This window comes from Catharus ustulatus, chromosome 12 (assembly GCF_009819885.2).
Source record: "Catharus ustulatus isolate bCatUst1 chromosome 12, bCatUst1.pri.v2, whole genome shotgun sequence".
NCBI lineage: Eukaryota > Metazoa > Chordata > Aves > Passeriformes > Turdidae > Catharus > Catharus ustulatus.
The window spans coordinates 20,421,228-20,436,005 of record NC_046232.1 but is presented as its reverse complement, the minus strand read 5'-3'; the positions used below and the strand labels follow the sequence as shown (position 1 = coordinate 20,436,005).

Here is a 14,778-nt window from a genome sequence, read left to right as displayed (position 1 = left end):
AGATCCTCAGCCCTTCTGAGGTTTTGCCCTCCTCAGCTCCCCCAGTTCCTGGCAATTCCCTGTCCTGGTTAAACATCCCAGTGGCTGTTGGGATTTTTTGGCTGGAGCTGCTGGGGGAGATTTTTCAGAGCTCCAAAAAAAGGGAGGAAAGAAGAGGTGAAGAGCAGGAATAATGGAAAATGTGGGACTTCCCTTATCATGATGCCTTAGGATTTCAGCTTTTGTAATTTTTTATATATTTGTGTATTTTTTATATATTTATATTTATATATTATTATTTATATATTTGTAATCCTGCAATTCTTTAGTTTATAACTCCAAACTCCAGTGTCACTGCTGATTCCCCATTTTGGGCACAATTCCTCTCCAGGCTGGGAATCAAGGATACCTCACTACCTTGAGAAATGGAAAAAATAGTGATTGGGGGAGCAAATTTGGGGTAAATTACTTCATTACCTGCAGCTCCAATATATATAAGTATATTTATATATATATAAATACTTATTAAAGTATGAAAACCTGTGGCTCATTTTTTGTAAGAATACCCAAAATCACCTGAAAACCTTTCAATAAACACAACTGATTTTTTTTTGTCTGTCCCATGGTTTTTTGGCAATCCCAAAAAGGCTCTGTGCCTCTGAAGGACCTGCAGAAAAAGCAGGTTAATCCTCCCACCACGGTGAAATTGCTTTTTCTCTCCAACAAGCCAAGAATTCCTTCCTCTCCTGTCGCTCATCAGGCAGCAGAGCACGGCAGCTTTGGGCACACAGCACAGAAAAACTCAACCCATTTGTTGTTCCCTCTCCTCCTCTGCACCCTCCTGATGTATTTTTATTGCTTTTTTCATAAAACACCGTGCAAATAATCAAGCATGACCATTGACATCCACAAGATTGAGTTTTAGGAACCATTAAATGAGCTTGTTCTCCTGGGAAGGTTCTTGCTCAGGTTGGTCTAAAGGTAATTATTCAGCAATTCCTACCTGTGGTTTTACCTTGTTCCTGCACAAATCTGAATCTCAGACACTGGTAAGGTCACATTTCTGTCTCCATGAAACTATTCCTTAAAGCAGTTTATCCACAAAAAAAACCAAATTATTGTAGTTTGGTATAGACACACACACATGGGGGTGTGACCCATGGAAATCATCACAACTTCAGCAATTTCCAGGTTTCCTACATTTAAATCAAGGCCTGAGAACCTAAAGAGAAATTCCTAAAGAAATTAAATGAAATCTTGTTCCACTCTGAGCCTTTTGGAGATTTTTTGCAAGAGCAAAATGCAGCAGGGGTTCAAAAGGTGAAGGAATTCAGGAACCCTCCTCATGGTGTTTGAACATCCTGGGAGTTTTTAAGGCTATTTTAAAGCTATTTTAAGGTTATTGGGATTTTTTAAGGCTATTCCAACAAGTATATTTTAACCACATTAAAAAGAAATAGGAACAACTACACAGAAAACATGGATTAAAAGTTAATTTTTTTTTTTCCACTGGAAAATCTGCAAACATATCGACTCTGAAATGCTTCACAGCTCAGCCTTAACACCCCAGCAGCTCTTAAATGTTTCTGGAGGAAGGATTTAAAAAGAGACAAAAAAAAAAAAAAAAAAGAAAAAAAAAAGAGAAAAAAGAGGTCTCTGATTTGTGGAGTTTGGAAAGTCCTTGAGCTAGATTAAACTGCAGTCTTGTGAGACCAAGTATCTCAGTGGGGGCACTTCACAAAAAGCTCAAGGAACTCATGGAAAGCTCCTCTCTGCGCTCTAGCAGGGTGAGGATTCATCAGCACAACTAATTAATTTTTCTTCTCCATTTCTGCCTGTTAAAGCAGGCAGGTTCTGCAATGCTGCCTCCTGTTTGTACAAACCAGGCTTTGCTCCTCCCTGAGCTTCTCATGGAGTTGGAATTACAAAATAATTTAAAAGTGATGGGTAAAAATTGAGTTCTTTTCCTCCCTAATCCAATACAAAAAAACCCCAAAAAAACAAAAAACAAAAACAAACAAAAAAACCAAAACAAAAACAAAACAAAAAAAATCAAACAAAAAAAACCCAAAATCAACATTTAAATCTGAAATGCTGAAATCACAAAGCTCCTGAGTTTGGGGTTTTTTTTTGGACCTGATCTGCATCACCCAGGAATGCTGAGCAGGAAAAATGGCATTTTTACAAGGTTTCAGGAGTTCTGCAGCTGAGGAAGCAGCTAAATGGATTTGAGGATTTTAGGGGTGTTTTCCAACCTAAATGATTCTCAGCAGTGATTTCCTTATAACAAATTTTGATTTGCAAAAATCAAAATCAGCAAGATAACAGGGAAACAAATAAACACAGTTTGGGAGAGCCTTGGAAATAATGTCACTTCTCAAAAAACTTCTATGAGCAGAGCTCTGCTTCTCCTGGAAAACCCAACCCCACATTCTCCTGCAGCTGCAGAACCCAGTCAGTCCCCAGTTCCAAACTGGGAAGGCAGAATTTCTGAAGCACCAACAGGAAAATGCAGAATTAGAATCAGTTGTTGGAATTTGGAAATGGAATTGGATTTCCTGAGGGACCTTTGCAGACACCAGGAGAGGATGGGGGTGGCCCAGGGGGGTGTCTGGGATATTCTGCAGGTCTGGACTGAGCAGGATTTATTCTCTGATGTTATGGGAGATTGTGAGGCCATGAGCAGTCAAAATGTTGAAAACCTTCACATTCTGCCTGCAGTATTCAGGTTTCAGAGCCAACACCTGCATTTCCCCAGCCACACAATCCTGGAATTGTCCAAACTGGAGAAGTTGTTGAAGATCACTGAGCCCAGCTGCCAGCCCAGCACCATCCCCAAGTGCCACATCCTCCCTTTGTTCAACATTTCCAGGGATGGTGACTCCACCTCTGCCCTGAGCAGCCTGTTCCAATGGTTCAAACTTTTTCCACAAGGAAAATTTTTCCAATATCCAAATTAAACCTCCCCTGGCCCAGCCTGAGCTGTTCCCATTCCCTGGGGCAGATCCCAAATCTGTCCCCTCCTGGCAGGGACTTGTGCAGAGCCAGAAATTCCCCCCTGAGCCCTTTCCCTGCTCCCTGAGCTGCTCCTGGGGCTCAGGGGGGTTTGCATTCCTAATTCCTATTTCTACTTTTTTTGGAACAGATCCCAACAACAAAAACTTCCACTGATGATTTCAAACTGCAGCAATTCCTTTGGGAGCACAACCCCACTCCATGGCAAATCCTTTGGCTGCATCAAAACGAAAAAAACCCAAAACTGCAGCACCAAGCAGCCCCTGCCCATCCCTGCCCATCTCTGGCCAGGAGCAGGGATTGCCATGCTGGAGGTGCTGCTTAATTAGGATCAGGCTTTAATGAGCCTGGCTTATCTGGAGCTGGATCAGAGCTCGTCCTAAGTCAGCGCATGGTGGAAATCAAAAGTTCTGGCAGGTTCATCCCATCCTCACTGATTCTGCCATTAAAAAATAATCCCAGCCCCAGAAGATCATTTCCCAACAAAACCCATCAGGCACAGCTTGCTGGGATTTCAGAGGAGCCTGGATGGTTTGGGTTCAGTGATCAAACTGCTCACTCATCCTTTCTGTGAGTCTGAACTCCTAAAAAATGAACAAACACTTCCCAAACTGCCACTGTGCCCCATGGACTTCACTAGGAATTTAAATTTAAATTTAAATTCAAAACCAGCTCCAGAAAATCTAAACATTCCCATGGCCAGTTGTTATTCCAGCCTGGGAATCACTTTCCCAGGTTGCTCCAACCCAGCCTTGGAACAAAAAATGAACAAACATTCTCAAACTACCACAGGGACTCACTGTGCCCCATGGACTCCACTAGGAACTACATTTAAATTTAAATTTAAATTTAAATTCAAAACCAGCTCCAGAAAATCTAAACATTCCATGGCCAGTTGTTATTCCAGCCTGGGAATCACCTTCCCAGGTTGCTCCAACCCAGCCTTGGAACTAAAAATGAACAAACACTTCTCAAACTACCACAGGGACTCACTGTGCCCCATGGACTCCTCTAGGACCTACATTTAAATTTAAATTTAAATTTAAAACCAGCTCCAGAAAATCTAAACATTCCCATGGCCAGTTGTTATTCCATCCTGGGAATCACTTTCCCAGGCTGCTCCAACCCAGCCTTGGACATTTCCAGGGATGGGGCAGCCCCAGCTTCTCTGGGCAGCTGAATTAATGAATCCTGTGAATTAATATTCAATTAATAGCAATATTAACTTGGTGGAAGTTCTACCAACACAACACACAACCCCCAGAAAGAATCAAGGTCTCCATTTCATCCCTTGGAAACATCTCCAGCTTCTCCTGGGTCAGGCTCTGAACTTTTAGCTGCTCCAGGGGGAGGATTGAAGGAATTTTGGGACCTCCTTAGAGCCAAGGGGAAAATCTGAATCCTCAGCCCTACCAACCCAGGATTTCTAATTCTGAATATTCCCATTCTGACATCCAGAGTGTTCCAAACAAAGTGGAGCTCCAAGAGCTTCCAGCTGAGCTGTGCTGGCACCTGGAGCTTTAACCCTGCACATCACCTCAGTGCTGTGGATATAAATCCAAAAATTCCCCAAATTCCAGTGCTGAAGGCAGCTCAGCACTCAGATGTTTACAAAAAGTTCCCTGCTGAAGTTCCTGTGAGCAGCTCTGATCTGAAAGGGCACAGAATCCTCCAGGCTGGAAAAGATCTCCAAGATCATCAAACCCAACAATCCATCCCACAGGAGTTCCTCAGGGCTGGGTTTCAGAACTCAGTTTTAGAACTGAGCTCAGATCCATTTAAAAGGGATTTTACAGCAGCAAAGCACAGATTTAAAAAAAACAAAAACAAAAAACAAACAAATAAAACAACAAAAACCCAACAACAACAACAAAAAACCCCAAAAAACAAAAAAAAACCCCATGGTTAAGTGTCCTCCTTGAGGATGGAAAGACCCTTAAAAAAAACCTTAAAAAAAATCCAAACAAGACTAAGTGACCTCCTTGAGGATGGAGAGACCCTTAAAAAAAAAACCTTAAAAAAAATCCAAACAAGATGAAGTGACCTCCTTGAGGATGGAGTTCTGTTGGTGATGCTCTGGAACATCCAAACCTCAACCAAAGTGTGTGCAAAAGGAATAAGGATGGATGGAAGAGATTAAAAAAACAGAATTCCCTAAAAAGCACCAAATATCCAGCTGGGAAAACTTCTCTTTACCCAGAGGATTTTTCATTTGAAGGGACCCCTCAAACCCAAATCTTTTAGAGGAAGAATTCAGCTGCCTCTTTTTTTTTTTTTCTTGTTGGAACTCCCTAATTAGAAACATTAAAAAGTGAAGCAAATTTCAGTTTTTCAACAGCACATCACATGCAGCCTTTGCTAAAGGATCAAGAGATTTCAATCTCTTGGCTTTGAGCTGTTTTATTTCAGGGAGAAAAAAAAAAATCTCACTTTTCACAAGGATTCTGGTGCCCTCAGCTATTTCTTCATTGCTCAGAGCTGGGACCCTGCAGGGAGTGCTCCACTGCACAAATGGGATGTTTGGCCATGGAATCCTGCTCACACCTGCACCTCCTGCACCTCCTGCAGCCCAGATTTTAATTCTGGATGAATAAAAATTTTGGGTGACACTCAGGTGCTTTGCTGCTCACCCCTCATTTTCTCTCCTTGCTAAAAATGCCCTTTTAACCCATCAAAACCTCCTTAAGGACATAAAAAATTTGGATTATCCCTGTCCCAACTGATCAGAGGATGAGAATGAGGAAGTTTTTAATTCTGGATGAATAAAAATTCTGGCTGACACTCAGGTGCTTTGCTACTCACCCCTCATTTTGTCTCCTTGCTAAAAATGCCATTTTTGCCCATCAAAACCTCCTTAAACACATGAGAATTTTGGATTATCCCTGTCCCAACTGCTCAGAGGATGAGGTTGAAAAAGTTTTTCATTCTGTCTTTCTGACTGAATAAAAATTCTGGGTGACACTCAGATGTTTTGCTGCTCACCCCTCATTTTCTCTCACTAAAATGCCCCCTCTCATTTTCTCTCATTAAAATGCCCTTTTTACCCACCAAAACCTCCTCAAACACATTAAAAATCTGGATTATCCCTGTCCCAACTGCTCAGAGGATGAGGATGACAATGAGGTTGAGGAAGTTTTTAATTCTGGTGTTGTGACTGAATAAAAACATCTGGGTGACACTCAGGTGCTTTGCTCCTCACTCCTTATTTTCTCTCCTTGCTAAAAATGCCATTTTTTACCCATCAAAACCTCCTCAAACACATTAAAAATTTGGATTATCCCTGTCCCACCTGCTCAGAGGATGAGAATGAGGAAGTTTTTAATTCTGGCTTTCTGACTGAATAAAAACATCTGGGTGACACTCAGATGCTTTGCTGCTCACCCCTCATTTTCTCTCACTAAAATGCCCTTTTCCCCCTTCAAAACCTCCTTAAACACATTAAAAATTTGGATTATCCCTGTCCCAACTGCTCAGAGGATGAGGATGAGAATGAGGAAGTTTTTAATTCTGGATGAATAAAAATTCTGGGTGACACTCAGGTGCTTTGCTGCGCACCCCTAATTTTCTCTCACTAAAATGCCCCCTCTCATTTTCTCTCATTAAAATGCCCTTTTTACCCACCAAAACCTCCTCAAACACATTAAAATTTTGGATTATCCCTGTCCCAACTGCTCAGAGAATGAGGATGAGAATGAGAATGAGGAAGTTTTTAATTCTGGATGAATAAAAATTCTGGGTGACACTCAGGTACTTTGCTGCTCACCCCTCATTTTCTCTCCTTGCTAAAAATGCCATTTTTTACCCATCAAAACCTCCTTAAACACATTAGAATTTTGGATTATCCCTGTCCCAACTGCTCAGAGGATGAGGTTGAAGAAGTTTTTCATTCTGGCTTTCCGACTGAATAAAAACATCTGGGTGACACTCAGGTGCTTTGCTGCGCACCCCTCATTTTCTCTCACTAAAATGCCCCCTCTCATTTCTCTCACTAAAATGCCATTTTTTACCCATCAAAACCTCCTCAAACACATTAAAAATTTGGATTATCCCTGTCCCAGCTGCTCAGAGTCTGGGGCTGAGTCTGCAGCACCTCTGCAGCTCCGAGCTCTACCTCAGATCTTGGCTGAACTCAACATTTGGAGCAGAAAAATCAGCTCAGAGCGGGACCAGGGCGGTTCATGAGCGAGCTGTGAGCTGCAGCTTGTGCTGGGGAGGATGTTGGGCACTGTGCTTCATTAGGAAACAAAATATAAGCTTTCCACCCCATTAGGGATGACTTTAGGAGTGAAAGCACATAAGACGACGACTCACCTCATCAACAATGCACTGCAATAACTGGAGAGGCTGCAATGGCAAGGAGAGAGGGGGGAAAAAAAAAAAGTATTAGAGTATATGCAATATCTTTACAGTGGAGTGGAAAGAAAAAATCATTAATGCAATAAAATATAGCAAGATTAATCAACGGCAGCAAACTCTTATCAAAACATTGATGCTCAGGATGTTCTATTATTTCTAATGGTACCTAATCTAATACAGGCAGTTAAAGGTTTGCATTTTCTTCAAAATGCAATTTGCTAAGTTTAAAACAAGGCATCCAAGCATGCAGAGGGGAGCAGCCATCAGGAAAAAGAAAAGTGAATTTTTTTCTGAACTCATAAAGCTTACCATTAAAGATCCCTGGTTTTTCTGAATCTGAAAAAAAGACAATATGTAATTAGCATGTCATAATCAAAATGACTCACTTGGACACATTATGATCACTGAGAGAAAATTATTGCATCGCTGGTGGCAATTTGTGGGCATGTGTTAACACAATTTACATAATGAAAATACACAAATGTTAATAGCTCGCTCCTCATTTATAGGCGAAAGTCAGCAGAATGCTAATTTCACACAACACTTTTTAGTACCCTCCAGGTTGTATTAGAATAGGAAGAAAAACCATAATCCATTTCAAAAGGCTGTTTACCATTCAGATATAAATAATGTTTTATATTGCTAGATTGTGAGCACTGGGCTTAATGTTGCAATCATTGCTAATGTTATGAAGCTCACTCTTTTTAAATTAAAAACCGATTTATTTAAAATTGAAATTAAATCATAGTCAGAAATTAGAATTTTGGATTACTGCCAGGCTCTGCTCACAATCCCTTTTTTTTGTGAAGAAAACTTTAATTATGTGGTTGAAGTATCTACTGCTGCTCAGGAAAGCTTTCAGTGCTCCACTTTTTCCCCAAGTTTTTTATCCAGTTTTTCCTTGGACTCTGAGCAGAGCATCCCCACCCACGGGATGGGGAAGTTTGGTCAACTTTGTGTGGTTTTAAACTGCACAGGGAAGATTTGTTTCTGAATTTCTGAACAATTTGGGGGTGGAAATCCACACAAAAACCTCCTGCAGCTCCCAAATCTCCTGCCCCCCATTCCCTCCATGCAAAAAAAAACAAAAATAAAAAATAAACAAAGGCAGGGTCCCAACACAAAGAATGAAACAAAGCACAGAGCAGGGATTTGTGTCCAACACTGAATTTTGGGATGCTGCTCTGCCAGCAATTTCCAGTGCACCCCATTTCCAATGGCTCATTAATAACCTGCTTTTCCCAAATAATCCTGATGGAAAATCTTCTTTTTACCCCATTTCCAATGGCTGGCTTATTAATTACTGCTTTTCCCAAAATAATCCTGATAGAAAATCATCTTTGTACCCCATTTCTAATGGCTGGTTCATTATTTACCTGCTTTCCCCCAAATAATCCTAATGGAAAATCTTCTTTTTACCCCATTTCCAATGGCTGACTCATTAATAACCTGCTTTTCCCAAAATAATCCTGACAGAAAATCATCTTTTCCAGCCCCATTTCCAATGGCTGGTTCATTAATAACCTGCTTTTCCCAAATAGTCCTGATGAAAATCTTCTTTTTACCCCATTTCTGGGCTGGCTCATTAATTACTGCTTTTCCCAAAATAATCCTGATGGAAAATCTTCTTTTCACCCCATTTCCAATGGCTCATTAATAACCTGCTTTTCCCCCAAATAATCCTGATGGAAAATCTTCTTTTTACCCCATTTCCAATGGCTTGCTCATTAATTACCTGCTTTTCCCAAATAATCCTGATAGAAAATCTTCTTTTTACCCCATTTCTGGGCTGGCTCATTAATTACCTGCTTTTCCCCCAAATAATCCTGATAGAAAATCATCTTTGTACCCCATTTCCAATGGCTGGTTCATTAATAACCTGCTTTTCCCAAATAATCCTGATAGAAAATCTTTTCCAGCCCCATTTCCAATGTTGGTTCATTATTTACCTGCTTTCCCCAAATAATCCTGATGGAAAATCTTCTTTTTACCCCACTTCTAATGGCTGGCTCATTAATAACCTGCTTTTCCCAAATAATCCTGATAGAAAATCTTCTTTTCCAGCCCCATTTCCGAAGGCTGGCTCATTATTTACCTGCTGAAAAATCTTCTTTGTACCCCATTTCTAATGGCTGGCTCATTAATTACATGTTTTCCCCCCAAATAATCCTATAAAAAATCTTTTTAGCAGCTTGGGAAGTTCTTCTCCATCCCCAGCCAGGCTCAGGAAAACTTTTCCAGCAGTAAAAAGGGAAAAGAGGAGGGTGAAGGACCAGCACCAAGGAAAGAGCTGGTGTTACACACCTCAACTCTTTTATTAGCACTAACAGAAGTATTATTTTAATATTTACTATTATTAGTACTACTAGAAATATTATTTGAATATTTATTATTATTAGCAGCACACAAAGTATAATTCTATTTTTTTTCCAAGGAGGAAAATAAATTAATAAATAGGCAGGAGTAGCCCATTTTTTTTTTTTTATGGTCAATCTCCATCTATTACAATTCAAAATAAAGCTGCTGGTTTTTGCTAATAAGTAAAATATTCCATGGCCATAAAACCCCATTTTTTTTCTTTTTTTTCTCCTACTTCACTTCCAGATGTTAAATGACAAAATAGACTGAACTGATTCAACAGGGATGATGTGGAGCTCCTTTACAGCAGAGCACGGGAAGAGTTTTTATCCAAACAGATCATCAGTCACATTTCCTTCCTGGGAAAACACATTTCCTTCTTGAGAAAACACATTTCCTTCTTGGAAAAATGCATTTCCTTCTTGGAAAAATGCATTTCCTTCCTGGAAAACACATTTCCTTCCTGGAAAACTGCATTTCCTTCTTGGAAAAACGCATTTCCTTCCAGGGAAAACACATTTCCTTCTTGGAAAAATGCATTTCCTTCATGGAAAAATGCATTTTCTTCTTGGAAAAACACATTTCCTTCATGGAAAACACATTTCCTTCATGGAAAACATATTTCCTTCTTAGAAAAATGCATTTCCTTCATGGAAAACACATTTCCTTCTTGGAAAAACGCATTTCCTTCCTGGGAAAATAGCAAGGAACCGAGGTGGGGCCACAGGAGCAGCCTCCAATTCCAGAGCAAGATTTCCAACACCATTTCCAACCAAAGCCCAACCAAAGCCCCCAGCCCTCCTGGTGAAAAACCAAACCCAAAATTGGGGAATTTCCCCCCAGCCCAGCTCCCAAACCCCTTCCCAACCTCTGTCACACCCCCCTGAGGGCCACACACGATTGGGGACATCACCTCCATGAATTCTCCATGAATTCTCCATCAATTCTCCATCAATTCTGCAGGAATTGTGCCCTGTCCCCACCTGCCATCCCCTCGGACCCGCGGTGATTTCTGAGCGCTCTGACGCCACATCGCCGTAATTGATTCATTTGCTCAATTAAATCCTCCCTGAGCCCCTGCTCAGATGGATCACCTCCCCTCCCTGCCTGCCACAACTGCCCTGCTCTGCTCCTCCCTGCCCTCAGCCCCATTTTTCACCCTGAACTTGGTGGTTTGATATTAGGCAGATTTTTCTTTTTCTTTTTTTTCTTTTTTTTCTTTTTTTTTTTTTGTGGTTGTTGTTGTTGTTGTTGTTTACCTCTCTGCCAGCTCGCATAAAGCAAAGCTGAGCCCTGACAATTTTACAGCCAGGGCTTCTCCTCCTGCCCACAGTTCAGGGAAAAGGGGAGCAGCAGCTTTGCTGAGCATTAATGACTCTCTTAAAAGGGCTCACCATAAAATGTTGTCTCGTTTTTGCCTCCTCCCCCAGCACCAGCATTTTGTGCTTTACTGAGAGGTTTAGGAGGCAAATTCATCCAAAGCTGCAAAATTTGGGGTGTCCCTACCCCCTAAAAAAGTGGGGATTGAGGGGATTTTTGTGTTCTTTTCCATGAAGAATTTTAAATAGTGAAATGCCAGCAGTGACACAAGAACAGCCAGAGTGGAAGGAACACAAAAAAAACCCCAGGAGATGCTTTGGGAGCACCAAGGAAGGATTTGTTGTCCTTGTTGGAACATCCTGGTCCAGCTCTGGGACCTCCAGCTCCAGAGGGACAATCCCAGGGGAGCTGATCCGAGGGGGAGCCAGGCTGGGAATGCTCACCTGGAGAAGGGAAGGATCCAGAGAGAGCTGGAGAGGGACTGGGGACAAGGGATGGAGGGACAGGACACAGGGAATGGCTCCAGAGGGGGAAAATTGAGATTTAAATGGATACGGGGCAGGAATTCCTGGCTGGGATGGGATGGGATCCATGGGATGGGATGGGATGGGATGGGATGGGATCCATGGGATGGGATCCATGGGATGGAGCCAGGCTGGGAATGTTCACCTGGAAAAGGATCCAGGGAATCCTCAGAGCCTGAAGGAGCTCCAGGAGAGCTGGGGAGGGATTTGGGACAAGGGACAGGACACAGGGAATGGTTTAAACTGGGATAGGAAAGGGATGGGTGGGATATTTGGGATGGGATGGGATGGGATAATGGGATGGGATAATGGGATGGGATGGGACCAGGCTGGGAGAGCTGGGAATGTTCACCTGGAAAAGGGAAGGATCCAGGGAGAGCTGGAGAGGGACTGGGGACAAGGGATGGAGGGACAGGACACAGGGAATGGCTCCAGAGTGGGAAAATTGAGATTTAAATGGATACTGGGCAGGAATTCCTGTCTGGGATGGGATGGGATGGGAGAGCTGGGAATGTTTACCTGGAGAAGGGAAGGATCCAGGGAATCCTCAGAGCCTGAAGGGGCTCCAGGAGAGCTGGGGAGAGATTTGGGACAAGGGACAGCACACAGGGAATGGATTCAGAGTGGAAAATGGAGATTTAAATGGATATTGGGCAGGAATTGCTGGGCTGGAATTCCCAGCTGGGTCCCTGCAGTCCCTGGACACCCTGGGATGGAGGAAGGACCTGAGCCTGGCAGCAGAACGAGCTGAGCTTTAAGATCCTTTCCCAGCCAAACCATTCCACGATTCCAGCACCATTCCCCCCAAGAAAAGTCACTTTTAGCCTCTCCCCACCAAAACTCTCCCACATCTCTGAGCCCTGCTCACCACCCAGCCCCAGCTCAGCTTTCCCAACCTTCTCCAGAGCAGCTGAACCAGGCTGGACCTGCAGGATTCACAGGATTTGCAGAATGAGCTCTGCTATTTGATATTTTTGGGTATTTTCTGTGGATTTTCCTCCTGCATGAGACACTTTATGATTTACAGAAACAATCAATAAACCTGTGCCACTCTCAGAGAGTTTCTCAGGACACAGAACAGCAGAACCTGGATAAACCACAATCTCCAAAAGAGCTTTTTCTTTTTTTTTTTTTTTTTTTTTTTTTTCTTTTTTTTCCCCCCAACCCCCAAGGTTGGTTAAAAACGCCAAACTTTGTCTCCTGTTTAATGAATGCCTCTGGTTATGAAAGGCAACTTGTGACAGCCCATCAGGTTTTTGTTCTGTCTCCTTGGAGATGCTTGGAGGGAGGGAAGAGCTCTCCCATCCCTCAATCAGGGAAACTCAAATGAATCCACCCCGGGAAACTCGGAGCAGCCACCAGCTCCAGCTTCAATTTTCCTTTTTACTCCCTGGAATTAGGACTTGCCCTGGAGCTCTTGTTGGAGAGATTTGCAGCTGACCCAGGGTTAGATCTTCCCACAGCACTTAGCAAGTTTTCTCTTTACATATATACTGCTTTTTCAGCTCCTGGTACTTTGTTTGGGTTTTTTTTTTTTTTAATAGAAAAACCCATCTACCAACAAATCATAGAGTTATGGTTTTTAAGGGAGGCTTCACGTGCCCAGCATTTATTTTAAAAGTAGATAAAAGTTGTTTTTCATCTGTACAAATGAGGGTTGAGTTTTAAGAGCAAAAACTAACATTGTCCTACTGACAAAAAAAAGCTTTATCTCTGCCCTGATATAAAAGGTAAAGGAATATCTGAATATTCTGCTTTCCATGGGCGCTTCACCAGCTTTCCACAATTCCTGTGGAATTCAGGGATGATCTTCAGATATATTTTACAATTTTTAAATTGCAATTGCTGGTACTTCTGCAAGAAACCAAAGCATCAAACCAGTGAGAACGACCCCCCTGATTTGTTCCTGATATTCCAAACCCCTTCCCCATCCCCAGCTGGGGATTCTGCAAATGGCAAACTTCAATCACTGTCAGAAAACATAAAAAAAAAAAAGAAAAAAAAAAAAGGAAATTATTTCCAAATAAAAAACCCAGACAATTCACAACAACCTTAATATTAAATATATTCTTACAATTATATTACACTGCTTTTCCCTGAGGTCTCCAAACAAATTTATATAAAGAGATTATTTCATCCACCATTGAACTGCAGCCACTTCTCAGAGAAATCTCTTTTCCAGAGTTCAGAAACACAATTCAACAACGTGGGCATGGAAAGCTCCACACTGTTGGAGGGATTGTGGTGGCAATAATGACAATAATGATGGTTCCTCCCAGCAGGAATTTCTACACCAGAGTAGAACCAGAACACCCTGACAACAAATCCCTTGGTCAGCAGGAGTAGGGACAAGGAAAAAAAAACCAAACCAACAAAATTAGCAAATTGCTGTTGAAAATCCTGGAATGATTGAAGCTGGAAAAGGTCTCCAAGCATCACCCCAAATCCTGTCTGTGTTTGCTCCCAGCAGCACAAAAAGTGGGAAAGGAGAACAAAGAATGCTCAGGCAGGGACCAAACAAAGAGCTGGGTTCTGTTCCACCCAGAACAAAATTAATTTGTCAATTTGTGTCACCCAGAGAGGAACAGCAGGAGAAGCTCTGGGACAACATGGGAGAGGGAAAATGGGCACAGCTGAGCAGGGAGAGATCATGGAATGCTCTGAGGGATCCAACAAAGCCCAAATCCCCAAAATCCACAGCGTGGGATGGTCAGGAGGGACAGGCTGGAGCACTTGGGGTGATCCCTCCTCCCTGTGCCTCAACCTGGGCACCCCCAGGGGGCTGAGGGACCCCAGAGAAGAGCCCCAACAGCCAAAAATCCAAGGAGAACAGAAGATCTGGGGTGTTCCAACCTGAGCATCCTCAGGGAGCTGTTTGACCACCCAGAGCTGGACCCCAACAGCCAAAAATGCAGGAAGAACAAAGGAACTGGGGTGGAAACAGAGCAGGGACATCAAAGCCACCACCTCTCCAATCTGAACATCTCCAGAGAGCTGAGGGAACTCTCAGAGCAAAGCCCCAACAGCCAAAAATCCAGAGAGGACCAAAGAACTGGGGTGTCCAACCTGAACATCCCCAGGGAGCTGAGAGACCACAACAACAGGACCCCAACAGCCAGAAATTCAGGGAGAAAAAAAGAACTGGGGTGTTCCAAACTGAGCATCCCCAGGGAGCTGAGAGACCATCCACAGAATGACCCCAACAGCCAAAAATCCAGAGAAACCA

General features: G+C 42.5%; 1 protein-coding gene across 2 annotated transcripts in view; it reads right to left on the bottom strand.

The window, feature by feature from the left end:
• The window catches only part of MAP2K5 (mitogen-activated protein kinase kinase 5), a 129,609-nt gene that overhangs the window by 35,745 nt on the left and 79,086 nt on the right, over window positions 1-14,778 (bottom strand). For both annotated transcript variants that reach the window (XM_033070741.2, XM_033070742.1), the window contains exons 18-19: window positions 7,660-7,686; window positions 7,306-7,338 (exon numbers count right to left, since the gene is read on the bottom strand). In XM_033070741.2, the coding sequence (XP_032926632.1) occupies window positions 7,306-7,338; window positions 7,660-7,686 (60 nt within the window). The remainder of the gene's footprint in view (window positions 1-7,305; window positions 7,339-7,659; window positions 7,687-14,778) is intronic.